The 15,696-nt window shown below is 39.8% G+C and overlaps 1 protein-coding gene and 1 long non-coding RNA gene across 3 annotated transcripts in view; one reads left to right on the top strand and one right to left on the bottom strand.

The window, feature by feature from the left end:
• The window catches only part of LOC132101797 (selenocysteine insertion sequence-binding protein 2-like), a 29,791-nt gene extending 17,781 nt beyond the window's left edge, over positions 1–12,010 (top strand). For both annotated transcript variants that reach the window (XM_059507012.1, XM_059507011.1), the window contains exons 16-18: positions 9,791–9,945; positions 10,072–10,291; positions 11,508–12,010. In XM_059507012.1, coding sequence (XP_059362995.1) covers positions 9,791–9,945; positions 10,072–10,291; positions 11,508–12,010 — 878 coding nt within the window. The remainder of the gene's footprint in view (positions 1–9,790; positions 9,946–10,071; positions 10,292–11,507) is intronic.
• LOC132102008 (uncharacterized) lies at positions 3,660–4,442 on the bottom strand. Its single transcript, XR_009423257.1, has 3 exons — positions 4,326–4,442; positions 4,070–4,149; positions 3,660–3,872 (listed from the first exon to the last, which is right to left on the bottom strand). It is a non-coding gene; the product is annotated as an uncharacterized LOC132102008 (long non-coding RNA).
• Positions 12,011–15,696: the final 3,686 nt, after the last annotated feature.

Raw genomic sequence — 15,696 nt, 5'->3', positions numbered from 1 at the left:
ATGATGGGCAGTCTCTGAACCTTTGAAACTCCTTGTATGTTTAGATAGCTCCAATAGTGTACCTTGTATTTTATTTAAAAAAGCAAGCGCAGTGCACCTGTGCATATTACAGACCATAATCAGACGAATAATTACAACATTTATGTATCTTATCCTCTTTCACTGATAGGATAAGAAATCTTTTAACCCTTTAAGACCTGCCATATAACAATTCCGTCAGAATATATTTTAGTATTTTTACGTGCTGTACTGTCATTTTTTTGAGAATATTCAAATGCCATATAGCAATACAATCCTTACACCCTCAATTTGAAGACTATGTAATAAATCCATTACTGTAATGTTACTGTAATGTATGTTCCCTCTGGGTACAGTTCTACGGACTTGTCAGGTCGCGTCATTTCTGCATGCAGCTATATTTAGGGCCCACGCTTAAAGGGGCGTAGGGCCCTGTTGTTTTCCATTTTTTTGTTAAGGTTTTTGTGGGTTTAAGGGCCCTTAACATGCTCAAAAATTCTTGAAAATTGGCACCAGGGTGGCGTTTGCACTGACGGCTTGGGGCTGCCATCACAGCGTGCAGCTATATTTTGTTATTGTGCTTGCTTTTGTTAAAGCAGATTCTTGTAGTCCCAGTATTTTGGTAATTTAACAGTTACAGTTACAACAGTTAATGATATATACAGTAATTGTGTAAAATATTGTCCCTCGATTTTTAAAGTAAAGTTCTGACAACCACAGTTGCTCATTTTTTATTGTAAATTTTACAGATTTGTACAGGGTGTCCAGTATAGTGAGGAATTAAGAAAGGAGACCAAAGATTAACAAACATTTCTTCCTAAGCATGCTTGTAGCTCAGAACCTGGTAGTACTTGTAACTGTACTCAGTACCCTCCCAGGGCAGGTAGAAGGCATTGTTTTTCCGATCAACCTTTCCAAGACCATACTTGTTCTTGCCCACATATATATCCCTCTCCCAACACACAATTACTGCATCCCAGGGCACGGAACCATAAGAACCTTCTTCCCATTTAATATCCCCAGAGCTATTTTCTTTAACCAGTAAGTCAAATGAGCTTGCTCTGCGCTCCTTCAGACCAGTGGGATAATAGCAGTATGGTCCTTTGGTTTTGGAATAGAAACCTGAACTACATTGATAACGACAGACATATTCAGTTCGCCCAGCATAGTCATTGTAAATGCTAATTGCTCCAGAGGGTACATAGTCATTCCATTTCACCCACTTTAGATTTCGTGCTTCTGCTCGCCGAACACGTGAATGGGAAACCTGTGAGCCTTTTACAGGGTCTGGAGGTGTTTGTGGGCCAGAAAGAAAGACAGCTCCATCCTCTGCAAGAACGTCAAGGAAAGAGACAGTTTATATTGCTGTTTAAAATGAACAAAAAGTAATGAACTTAAAAATAATATAAAAAGATTAATTGTAATCAGGGATGCACCGATACTGGTATCGGAATCGGGCCCGATACTGAGCTCCTGCACTCGTTAACATGCCCCGATACCAAACACTGATACCACATAGCATGTGATAAGTGCCGTATTCAGATAAAGAAACACAGATGACAGGAAGCAGAATGGAGTTATTAGAGAGTAAGGATCTTTACAAAGCAGATTTATGCAATGAATAATCTTAAACATTCAGTATTAAAGGGGCGGTTGATTTCGAATTCACTTTTTTAAAAGTTAGTGTGTAATGTTGCTATTTGAGCATAAACAATATCTGCAAAGTTGCAGCGCTGAAGTTCCATACAAACTGAGATATCGTCTTTTAAATTTCAGGAAGCTTAATGCCTACGAAAATGACTCGTATGGGACTACAACGAGCTACTTCCCGGGTTGATTACGTCACAGACCCAGATAAACCCTTCCCCTGGGAAAACGCAACAAAGGGGGCAAGGCTGTACTGCGTACTCTTATGCAGTGTTCAAACGTGATTAGAGCGTCTGGCGCGAATGATTTCAATGTTAAGTCAATGCAAAAGCACGTTTACGCACGTCTGGAGGTCTGGCGGCGAGAATGAGCCATTTAGCGCGGTGCGGAAGACGCAAATGCCCCTCATTCGCGCATCTAGTTCTAGTTCATCTTGAACTTTGGCGTCAATTCGCGCCGCGTTTACCAATCAGGAGCCTGCTCAGCAGTCACTCATTCAATATGGAGGAACGACTGATGTTGTCAGTGAGCAGTCAACCGGAGCTTTATGACACAAGTATCATACACAAGTTCATATTTCAGTAATAGAAAGGACCTCGCTTGGAAGAGTGTGTTGTAAATACACATTTAACTTTAAGCTTTCTACGCCCGTCTATTTCGCTCTAGACGCGCTCTAGGGTGCATTCAAAATGTTCAAGCGGCAAACTAGACGGCATTACATGCAAATTTGACGCTCTATTCGCGTTTGGTGTGAACACAGCATTAGAGAAGAGGAAGAGAAAACCAGGGGTGTGGCGATTACGCAGTCGGTGGGTGTGTTATGAAACTCTACCTTCTTTGACGTGTGTGTTTTTTTTAAATTTTTTTTTCATTTCACGTCTTATTCAACAAAGGTCAGGCGGGAGAACAACATCTACAAGTCAGTAGCAACATGAATGCAATGGAGTGTCAAATAGCTGAGCTGCACAGATATATCCTCATCTGTATAATCACTCGTGGGGAGACTTTAAATATTCAGAGAAAGCATTGAATTCATAGAAAGAATCCGCAACGAAGCTGGGTGTCGACGATGCAGAGTTATGCAAAAAGCGACGTAGAACAACATCAGATGCTAATTTTCCAAAGCAATGAAAAGAATAAAACGAAAGAGATAAGGTAGCAAGTACTGACTACATGTTTCAAATAAATGTTACACCATACTGCTGCTGTTCTTTTATTACGTGAATTTTAAAGGTTGGCTAATATAATAAATAAAATGCCAAACGAACATACAATAATAACCATTTGTTTTTATCAAATCATGACGCCACATTAAATGTAAAAACATGTAATTTATCCAGTTTAATAAAACACCTAGATACACCATCATGTATTGCATTGTTGTTGTGTTTAGGGGATACATACAAGTGTCACGACACGTTTACATTAATGTACACCCTGCCTCAGAATGCTCGAAAACAGCACACCGTCGCTCAGCCTTTTAAAAGTTCTTTTTGCCCCTAAAAGAAGAACGAAAACTAACTTTGTTTGAAGTATATCGGGGCCTTAAGATCTGCCCGACAAAGTAGTTGTAAATATTGCCATACTAACAGCTTTGGGTTGATCTGTAATTTATTACATACTTTTTTTTTATCAAAGATATCTGACATTATGATATCTGAGATTTTTTTCTGGCACAGTTTAAATCTGAAGTCTTGTCATATTTTATTACCATAAACTGTGAGAAATGTGAATAATGTGAACAATGTTGTTTGACTGTATCTATTTGATCAAATTAAGTTAACCAATTAACATTTTGTACCCAATATTTAAAAAACGTAAAATTGCAATGAAAATAATGGTATCAGTAATCGGTATCGGGAAGTATCAAAAATTAAAGTATCGGTATCGGGCGAGTACTAAAAAACATGGTATCGGTGCATCCCTAACTGTAATTATAACATAGTTATCATAATATGTATGTATATATATATATATATATCATGGAACATGGTTACATGTAAGTATGGTTTAATTATCGAAACAATGTTAAAATGGAGACAAAAGAACGAAAGCAACTGCTATAAAATGATAAATATAAAGTTTGTACGGATTTGATGGTCAGAGATGTTGTCATCTGTCTCCGGCAGACTGCTTTTATCAGATGCAGGGACACAGAGAGCCTCCAGCAGCAGAAGGGCAATGATAGCACACACCAACAGCTTCATCTGAGGATGATTACAGAGCTGAGTGTCATTTCAGCAGTAGTGCATTCAAATATTTAATATTTCAGTAATTTAGTAACACTACAGCTCTATAATTATTTAACAGGTATATATATATATATATATATATATATATATATATATATATACACACATTATAACATATACATTATATATAATGTATAGGAAAATGTACTCACCCTCTTGTTCTGAACTTTTTTGAATGCTGAATGTTTTGATGGTTAAGATTTATATCGTTCATTTATGACCTTTGAGACTTCTGTCAACAATTGCATGCAAACAGATTAATTGTTAACAAACTGTTAATGCAAACTTTAAAAAAAAATCACATATTATATATAAATAATAATAATAATAATAATAATATATACATATATTATTATTACATACATTATAACATTATATACATTATAATTTATAGGAAAATGTACTCACTTTTTTTGGAAGCTGAATGTTTTAATGCTTAGGATTTATATAATTCATTTATGACCTTTGAGACTTCTGTCAACAATTGCGATATGAGACTGCGTCACAGGATGAAGCATACTGAAAAACAGGCAAAAGGATTAAATATTAAACTGTTAATGCAAACTTGATTTAAAAAAAACTAAGCGGTGGAACATGAGCAGCTGTGACACTCTCAAGCACTTTACCCGAGTTTTCTTGCATTTTATCTGTATGCATGCAGTTTATTTTATTTTCTGACCATATGAAAAATCTAAACGTTATCCTTACAAAAAAAAATATGGGACCGTGTTTTAGAATATATTATACAACCCGAATTCCGGAAAAGTTGGGACGTTTTTTAAATTTTAATAAAATGAAAACTAAAAGACTTTCAAATCATGAGCCAATGAGCCAATATTTTATTCACAATAGAACATAGATAACATAGCAAATGTTTAAACTCTGCTACAGGTCTCCAAATAGTTGGGACGGGGCATGTTTACCATGGTGTAGCATCTCCTTTTCTTTTCAAAACAGTTTGAAGACGTCTGGGCATTGAGGCTATGAGTTGCTGGAGTTTTGCTGTTGGAATTTGGTCCCATTCTTGCCTTATATAGATTTCCAGCTGCTGAAGAGTTCGTGGTCGTCTTTGACGTATTTTTCGTTTAATGATGCGCCAAATGTTCTCTATAGGTGAAAGATCTGGACTGCAGGCAGGCCAGGTTAGCACCCGGACTCTTCTACGACGAAGCCATGCTGTTGTTATAGCTGCAGTATGTGGTTTTGCATTGTCCTGCTGAAATAAACAAGGCCTTCCCTGAAATAGACGTTGTTTGGAGGGAAGCATATGTTGCTCTAAAACCTTTATATACCTTTCAGCATTCACAGAGCCTTCCAAAACATGCAAGCTGCCCATACCGTATGCACTTATGCACCCCCATACCATCAGAGATGCTGGCTTTTGAACTGAACGCTGATAACATGCTGGAAGGTCTCCCTCCTCTTTAGCCCGGAGGACACGGCGTCCGTGATTTCCAACAAGAATGTCAAATTTGGACTCGTCTGACCATAAAACACTATTCCATTTTGAAATAGTCCATTTTAAATGAGCCTTGGCCCACAGGACACGACGGCGCTTCTGGACCATGTTCACATATGGCTTCCTTTTTGCATGATAGAGCTTTAGTTGGCATCTGCTGATGGCACGGCGGATTGTGTTTACCGACAGTGGTTTCTGAAAGTATTCCTGGGCCCATTTAGTAATGTCATTGACACAATCATGCCGATGAGTGATGCAGTGTCGTCTGAGAGCCCGAAGACCACGGGCATCCAATAAAGGTCTCCGGCCTGGTCCCTTACGCACAGAGATTTCTCCAGTTTCTCTGAATCTTTTGATGATGTTATGCACTGTAGATGATGAGATTTGCAAAGCCTTTGCAATTTGACGTTGAGGAACATTGTTTTTAAAGTTTTCTACAATTTTTTACGCAGTCTTTCACAGATTGGAGAGCCTCTGCCCATCTTTACTTCTGAGAGACTCTGCTTCTCTAAGACAAAGCTTTTATAGCTAATCATGTTACAGACCTGATATCAATTAACTTAATTAATCACTAGATGTTCTCCCAGCTGAATCTTTTCAAAACTGCTTGTTCTCTCTCCACCTTCAATACCACGACTTAGGTGCCCTTGAGCAAGGCATCGAACCCCCAACTGCTCCCCGGGCGCCGCAGCATAAATGGCTGCCCACTGCTCCGGGTGTGTGTTCACAGTGTGTGTGTGTGTTCACTGCTCTGTGTGTGTGCACTTCGGATGGGTTAAATGCAGAGCACAAATTCTGAGTATGGGTCACCATACTTGGCTGAATGTCACTTCACTTTCACTTTCACTTTTTTAGCCATTTGTTGCCCCCGTGCCAACTTTTTTGAGACCTGTAGCAGGCATTAAATTTTAAATGAGCTAATTAAGTGGATAAAAGTGTAAAATTTCTCAGTTTAAACATTTGCTACGTTATCTATGTTCTATTGTGAATAAAATATTGGCTCATGTGATTTGAAATTCCTTTAGTTTTCATTTTATTAACATTTAAAAAACGTCCCAACTTTTCCGGAATTCGGGTTGTAGAATAATCTCTCTCACTGTCAAAGGATTAGTTCACTTTCAAAGATGACATTTCTAAATAATTTACTCCACCTCGTGTCATCCAAGATGTGTACGTATTTCTGTCTTCAGGCGAAAATAAATTATTTTTTTAGGTTTTTATTTCAGCATGTAGTGGACGACAGTGGTCCTTTAAGGACGTAACAAATTCACAATTCTATTATGTATGACAATTATGTATGAGAAATCATGAAGATCCAATAAAGTCTTATTTTCAGACATTATGTAAATATTAAATATGTACCTTCATTTTTAAAGTGTTCCCAAAATACCTCTCCTTTCTTAAAGATGCAATCTCTGCTAAAATGTGTGTGTTGATCACTTTCCTGGCCAGCTTGTTCTATAATGTTTCAGCAACTTTACAATGTTTTTTTTTTGTGTATATATCGTAAGATATTTGTGAGGATACTGAAGGTATCAAGGTAGCAACCACCCATCTGCACCATGCACCACCTATGGACAGCAGGGGAAAATAACAGATAAAAATTTAACTTCTGCAAGTCTAAGAATAATTTAAAAAATCTGATGGTGATAGTATTAATGTTGTGAGGTTTGAAGTAAGCAGAGACCTAACACACCTGCTAATGGCTTGAGAAGTTTCCCCTCTATGGAACATAGAGGGCCATATATAATGCATACTTGCACGTATACATATGAAACTCTGTATACATATAGATCTCAATGAGCCAAACAACTTTCGCACTGCATGTCATAAGCTCTGCCCAACAGGAGGTTGGCTATTTAGGGTTTTGTGAAAAATGCATGCTCTGGAATTTGATATACTCGTCCTAGGTTTTTTACCCCATTGTCACCAAACTCGATCAACATGATCTCAAGACAATGGGATAGAGGTCAATCAATGTATTGGTTTTGCCGATTAATCAGCATCGATAGTTGATTCAGTGGATTTGAATCGGTTATCAACAAAAATTCATGCCGATAGTTTTTCCGGGTTGCGTTCCTTGCTAGAACGGCTGAGAAGGCTCTGTTTTCATTATAAAATGCGAGAAAGCGGGCTCCTAGTGGCTGAAATCACTGACAGCACGTGCTGTTTGTTTAGACATGTGATGCTGCATGCTGAACAGAGCGAGAAACTTCAGACGCAGATTTAAATCCAGCCGACAGAAAACCCTGCCAAGCCACAGAGAACCATTTACATAGTTTTCGATTACATTACATTAAATATTTGTCCTGAATCATTGTTAATGTGCATAATTAATTGTGTATTGTGCATTTTCAGTGAAACGTTCTTTCTGTCCCTCTTAATAAACTCTGTATGCTTCATTTATAGAGCTATAATCCAGTTTGCTCCGTTTTTTTCAGCACCGAATTTCAAACTCATCTATGTCATATTGTTCATTCTTGAAGTAAACGTATGTCCATTTGGTGATAAAAATAAAAAAAAAACAGTTTTAGACTACTACTGGAATTGAACGTGATGCGTCCGGAGTGTGTGTGTGATACCGGTGAGTTCTACTAGATTCAGCGCCACGCTTTTATTTTGATTAGATAATCAACAAGTGTTATAATAGAAGCAGTTAAAGTGTGAAAGTATATATATATATATTTTAATGCAATGGCCTTTGTGTATATATTTAAAGATGTGCATCATTGAAATGACTGAAATGGTAACACTTTAACATAAGAGTCAATTTGTAACATTAAGATTAATGGAAGCTGTATGTTGTTAGAATGTGTTAGTTGTAATATTTTCTATTATTATGAATATTACTACTATTACTATTAGTATGGTTCAGTATTAGGGGTGTAACGGTGCGTGTATTTGTACGGGACCGTTTCGGTACAGGGCTTTCGGTACGGTGCACGTGTGCAATATTTTGTTTGCGGAACATATAGATTTTCGTGTTTCCAAACGAACATATTAAGTGGCGGAAGTCTCCGCGTTCAGCGCAAATCCCGCCCTGCAGCTGATTCTGAGGTTTTCAAAAGGCATCACGCGAGTGTGAACATTACTACAACTAGGAAAAAAACGATTGTAATTCAAACGCAGCTCCCGTCGGCATTTAAACAGACCTTTGCTCTTAATTCAGATCGGTCCAATGCTATAACGAAATCTGAGCAGGTCTAAAGCAAGACTTTTTTTTGTGCAGAAGCCCCACATGACAGATCACACGGTGTCTTCATATATTTAACAAAAATAAAGCCAAGATAGAAAAGCCATGTGTCAAAGTTATGATTCAACTGCCTGTAGATTCACTTTTAGCAGCAATAACTTGAAGCAATCATTTTCCATATGACTTAAGTCTCTCACAACATTCTGAAGTTTTGGTCCACTCTTCTTTACAATGTTGCTCCAGTGTGTTGAGGTTTGTGGGAATTTGTTTATGCACAGCTCTCGCCACAGCATTTCAGTCAGGATGATGTCTGGACTTTGACTAGCTATTGCAACATCTTGATTCTTTTCTTTTTAAGCATTCTGTTGTAGATTTGCTGGTGTGCTTGGGAACATTGGCCTGTTGCATCACCCAACTTTAGCCAAACTTCAGCGGTCGGACAGATCAGCCTCACATTTGACTCTAAAATACTTTGGTATACAGAGGAGTTCAAGGTCAACACAATGACTGTGGCTATAAAACAAGCCCAAAATCACCAGCCCTCCACCAGCATGGGGTGACATTTGGTATGACACACTGCTCTCTCCAAGACCAAGTTTCGCCTCCTTTCTTTCCGTATACGGTCATATGCAAATCTCCCCACATCGTGATGTAGAGATGTGGGGGCGTGTTTAAATGAGCTGTTTTAGGGGGGTGTGGCAGACTCTTAACTTTAATAAAAAGATATCTCTTCGGATTTGAGACTTTAGTCTTTGCAACTTTACAAATCTTCTTTATGCACCAAGAGCTTGTTACAGAGATACTAAGCTTGAAACCTCATTTCTTGATGCCACCAGGCTTGGGCCCGCCATTGCTGCTTGCAGCTATATTAGTTCTTTTTGCACTTTAATAATTTTTTTTATTTTATAATTTTTTTGTGTGTATTTACTTTGTTGTAGGCTTTTTAAAAGTTCAGTTATTTTTGTAATAAGAAAAGAGTTATTTAATCTGTTATACTTGTATTATGACAACAATGTTCGCCACTAAATTTAAAATATTGTGATAATACCGTATACTGGGATAAAAGCATTAGCAATTAATCGCAACATGAAAATTTGATACCAGGATAACCCTAGCTGTGTCTACACCTGTAGAAACAGGTGGCACCTTTCTGGGTTTATTTAGTCTTGTTGGAAAGTGTTTTATATTTTGTGGTGTGTGTGTGTGTGTGTGTGTGTGCAGGCGGTCTGGATGAGGCCCTCTATAACGTCATTGCCATGGCAAGGGAGCAGGAGATCCCATTTGTGTTCGCTCTAGGTCGAAAGGCTTTGGGCCGCTGCGTGAATAAACTGGTGCCCGTGAGCGTCGTGGGAATATTCAACTTCTCTGGAGCAGAGGTACACACACATTCAAGCTCACTCACTTAATTCCTAGGGAATGCATGATCTGATGAAGTATGAAGCTAAAATGCAATGTAAGGATAAAAGCGTCTGCCAGATGCATGACTGTGTGTGTGTGTTTAGGGTCTGTTCAATAAGCTGGTGTCTCTGACGGAGGAGGCGCGGAGGGCGTATAAGGAGATGGTGAGCGCTCTGGAGCAGGAGCAGGCCGAGGAGGCGCTGAAGAACGTCAAGAAGGTCCCGCACCACATGGGTCACTCCAGAAACCCGTCGGCCGCCAGCGCCATCTCCTTCTGCAGCGTCATCTCCGAGCCCATCTCAGAGGTCAACGAGAAGGAATACGGTAAGACACACTCTTAACGCCTCCAGAAAGCCCACTGAGTGAGTAACAAGCCAAGATCACTTTCACAAATTATTGCACTTAAACTGTCAAGTACACACAAGTTTGTCAAAAATCTAACAAAGTCACATTTGTTTCTGTAGCGCTTTATACAATACGGATGATTTTAAAGTAGTTTCACAGTAATAAACAGGGAAATAACAATATTAATGACGCAAACTTCAAATATGAGATGGATAACATAGAAAGTAATGGGAAATGGAATAAGCTAAATTCTCAAAGTCAGTGACTTCTCTTATAAAACAATTTTTCATGGTAAACTTTAAAAAATAGTCCAATCCGTAAGTATTGTTTAGTGTAAAACATGTTGAAAATTATCAGATAGGCTTTCGATCCATTAAATAAGCTGTTTTCTCTAAAAAGCTGTTTATGCAGCGTAGTGAAGCCTCTCCTCCATTGACATCCATTCAGAAAACACAGCCTTTCCAGCCAAAATATCTACAAATTCTTAAATCAAGAAGGATTTAAGTAAAGTAAAACTTTTTTGTCTTGTTTTCAGAAAAACATATCAAAATTAGATGGGTTTTGCTTGAAACAAGCAAAATAATCTGCCAGTGGGGTAAGAAAAATAATCTTGTTTTCTGTTTGAAATAACATTATTTTTCTTACCCCACTGGCAGATTATTTTGCTTGTTTTAATGTTTTTCTGAAAACGACAAAAAAGTTTTACTTGTCTAGAAAGTACCCTCTTGAATTAAACATTTCAAGATATTTTGATAAATAAAGTAGTATTTTTGCAGTGTTATATTATACTAGGCCTATAGCATGGTGTATTTTTTATTTATTTTGTTAAATATATGAAACATTCTGTTTAATATGAGCGATTGTACTGGTTTGCAGTTGTCCATTCAATCGATTGATGCTTCTAGCGATTATCATTGATTTGATTTACACCGATCCTATTTAAACTGAGCTGACCCAGACAATGCCTGGAGCGTTTAATCTTGTCGTTATACATTACTGACTAACTATTCTACTATTTGATACTGTTCAGTGCTTTGACACAATCTGTATTGTTAAAATTGTCTATATAAGTAAAGGTGATTGATTGAGTGATGCTGAATGAATTCGAAAGTGAAAGTAAAATGCGCCCAGGCGTTTACAAGCTATTAAAACCGCTGGGAACATTTCCTCACCGTCACAACCCTTCTCTGTGCAGAGACCAACTGGAGGACGATGGTGGAGAGCGCAGACGCTCCAGAGCCACTGGACACTGAACCGGTCAGCAGATCGACCAGCAAAGAGCAGCGTGAGGTCAGCTCTCCGCCTCCGCAGCCGACGGAGAAGAGAGACGAGTCCCGCTCGGACGACCGGCTGGAATGGGCCTCGCAGCAGAGCACAGACACCGGCTCGCTGGACGGCAGCTGCAGAGACCGCCTCAACTCCTCCATCACCTCCACCACCTCCACACTGGTGCCCGGCATGCTGGAGGAGGAGGACGAGGAGGACGAAGAGGAGGAGGACTACACGCCCGAGCCCATCTCTGTACAGGTGCCGCCGCTCAGCTCCAGGATCGAGTCCTGGGTCAACAAAACCCTGGAGAACATGCAGCTGCGCCGACAGAGCAGCGACGAGGACGAGGAGGAAGAGCGGCTGAGCGACGAGGAGGAGCTCGACTCCTCTGATCTCACCGAACCGGCGGCGGATCCGCACACGGGATGAGCTCACACGTCCCACACACACACACACCGACTCAGGAATCGAGAACGGACAGACCGACCGCTCACACACTCTCTGTGAATAACTGAAGCAGCAGAACAGTCCTCTGCGTGCGTCCTTCTGATGAGGGTGAAAAACTACATCTGAAATCACTCATTCACACAGCCAATCAACTTCTACTAAAGATATTTTAAGGAACTTTGCACCCCATTGACTTCTTAAAATATCTTCTTTTGTGCTCCACTCCAAGTCATGAAGTTTAAATGATGGCGTTTTTGGGTGAACTGTTCCTCTAAAGTAGCCGTACTGAATCACTGAGTCGAATGAATCACTATCATGATGCTTTTACTGTAAAAACGAGCAGCTGAACATTCTTCTGAACATCTCGTGACATGAACACTCGTGTTTAGAGTGAGTAAATGATTGAGCTATTTCTTAAAACCAGTGAAGGAAACAGGCGTTCGTTCGTTCGTTCGTTCCTCCACACTGGCGTTTCGTTTAACCAGGAACATGAAGCATTAACAAAGAAGCAGCAGACGTCTTGATGTGTGTGTAACCATCCTGTAAATAAGGTGTTTAAATGTTTCTAATACTCCAGTTGAACTGATTCGGAGAATGTTTTATTCCACTGTGGTTTCCTGCCAGTCTATATTACTCTGTGTGTTAGTCTCTTACCACGTTTACTCTGATTTACTCTGCTCCTTCTCCTCCATCTGTCGTGGAGCGCTTGAGAGCTGAAGCTGCGTGCGTTCATCTCCACATGAAGGATTTGTGATATTATAACGATGATGTTCACTAACTGTCTGTGTTGATGGCTAATGGATCCAGTTCTGGTGTAACCGTGTGATGTTCTGGAGCAGGAGCTTCTGTCGCAGTGCTAGCGGATCCATCTCTGTGTTTGCAGTGATCTTCATCTGCGTGTCTTTTGCACTATGTACATAAACGTGAACATGCTTTGGTAACTAATGTGAAACTAGCACATGTGTTTTCCAGCAGTTCTGATGGTGAAGTCTGTATCTTTGGCTGATCATTAATACAATTAAACTGTTTTCAGTAAACCATCTACTGGAGCGTGTGTTTTACTCCTGTGTTGATGAGTCATTCTGGATGCTGTGTGATATTTCAGAGAGAAACCAATGATTTGATCCATCAGGAGTTGATGCTTCATATCAGAATCAAGTCCTGAAGGAACACAAAGATCTGTTTCTTTAGAGTAATGTCAGTGATGAGTGCTTTTGAGAAAATAAATGGGGTTTGGTCTCAACTCGGGCTAAAAAACAGTACACCTTTTAACCTGGGAAACTTGGTTAAACCTGTTGAAACACTTGCAGTCAGAAGGTGGCGCTCTCATCTAAGAGCAGACTGAAGTTTGAGGAGAACAAAGCTGGCACAGATCTGAAGAAACATGCAGAGAGAGCTTCAGATTTCATCGGCTCATAACGGCTGTAAAATCTGACAGAAGAACTGCTTCCAGACTGAAAGTGTGTGAGTTTGGGTGGAGGAGCTGACGTCAGACAGCTGTTCTCCTTCATCTCACGTGAATCTCTTCGTCTGTGCTCAGATTGAGGCCGAGGGGCTTCCAGAATTCCTCAGCTGGAGTCGAATGGATTCTGTGCGCTGGACAGAAGGTCGTGTCCAACAAACTCTAGGATGATTCCTGATTCTTGTAATTCATGTTTCTCAAGCATCTTGAATTATGTCGTAACACCGAAATCAGTTCGAGTGCTGAGAAGCAGCGTTCATTCCCAGCATGCACAGCCCAAGGCCAGTTCATGTTTCTGATTATTTGAGCGTTCCCGCCGCCTGAGAGCGACTGGCCTCTTCATGAAAGATCCAGAATCTGCTGAAAAACAGTCGAATGAAATATGAAACAAGCTTCAGACACTGTGAGTGTTCACTGCAGACACGACTGAACACGTCTGTAGATGAGAACACGCTGCTTTGTTTGCAAACAACAAACTGTCACGCAAGCTCCTTTCAGCCTATTGGATGCTCTGCAGTGAATGGGTGCCGTCAGAATGAGCGTCTGATAAAAACATCCCAATAATCCACAGCACTCCAGTCCATCAGTGAACATCTGGAGAAGACAAAAGCTGAAACACATCCAGCATTAAGATGATTTTAACTCAAATACATAGAGTCTATAATCCATAATAACACTTCCTCCAGTGAAAAAGTGCATCTGCTGTTGTCTCTCACATATTTGTTTAAACGCTGCTTGATCTGTGCAGATTTCTCTCCTGATTCAAACCAGAACACTTTTTCAGCCATTTTAACTTGGATACATGTCAAGACCATTTCATGCACTTTAAGTTCCTGAAGTCTAAAAAAAAACTATATTTGTGTTCAGTGTTTGTTTCTTGGTGTTAGTGGTTGTGTGTGATCATCACTAGTGCTGTACGAGTGTGTGTTGTGATTGAATCATCAGGTGTGTGTGTGCTGTTGGGATTATGGGAGCATCATGTGACATGACTCTAAACGCATCCGGAGCCAACAGTGACACACGCTGAGAAATATGCTGCATGTGTGAGTGTGTGTGCATTAATCTTCACCACTGAGGGGCTTTTATCAGGGTCGGCAGACGGCAGGAAAACAAGACTGTGCAGCTGTGAACATCAGCCGCCCGTCGCCCTCTGCATCTGTCAGTCTGCCCTTCTGCTGTGGGTGTGCACACTCTCACTCTCACACACACACACACACACACACTGATCTGACTGGATGAGATCATCTGAGAGTCGTTATTTGTCTTGGGTAACGTGCGATGGGCGAGTCGGTGTTGAGTCAGCGAGAGAATTACCTCAAACATCAGAGATGCACATGATGCTCCAGTTCTAGAGATCTGATCGAATGCAGAACATGTTCATCACCTGATGATGTCAGACACTCTAATGAGGCTCAAGATTCAAGAGTTTTATTTGTCACATACCAAATTATATATAGCATACATAACCAGCAGTGAAATGTGAGTCAGGTCCGCTCCATGGACAGTGCAATTATTAAAGAAAACAACACAGATGGAAATATACATAAATATAGCTATGTAAGAATGAAATAAAAGTAAACAATAAAAATATAAGAATAAAATATAAAAAAGAATTCTATATTGTAGAATTAAATAGAACGCAAAATAATGTGCATGAACGTAAACTGAAGTCTTAAATATTAAGATGTACAGGGATGTACAAGAATCAAATGTGCAAACATGGTGACACTGTCAGTGTGTCTATGTGAGGTAGTGAATAAAATGAAAAAGATAAAGTGAACATTAAGTGGAGGCATGAGGATGTTAAGGGGCTGGTTAAGAGTTTAGGAGCCTGATGGCCTGGGGGAAGAACTGCCAAGTCAGTGACTGCCAATAAACTCACACAGATTTACATCGGCCCACCAAACAACAGAATTAGGTTTAAAAGGCACCAAGTATGAACTGAATCCCTGGATTTGACAGTTTGAGATGAACTATTAAAGGGGTCATGAACCGAAAACCAAATAAGAGGTGATATAATAACATCCTTTAAGTTTCAGAAACCAAACTTTGTTGTTAGTCTAAAAACAGCTTATATTGAAGCCTATCTATGATGTAAAAGTGTGGATAAGCGCTGCAAAAGATCAACACTTGCTTCTACATCACTGCCTGTTTAGCTCCGCCCACCGATTCTACTTCACTGTCTGTTTAGGTCCGCCCACCGATT

This window comes from Carassius carassius, chromosome 23 (assembly GCF_963082965.1).
Source record: "Carassius carassius chromosome 23, fCarCar2.1, whole genome shotgun sequence".
Classification (NCBI taxonomy): domain Eukaryota; kingdom Metazoa; phylum Chordata; class Actinopteri; order Cypriniformes; family Cyprinidae; genus Carassius; species Carassius carassius.
The sequence above is the reverse complement of the archived record's forward strand: the minus strand, read 5'-3'. Positions and strand labels throughout refer to the sequence as shown.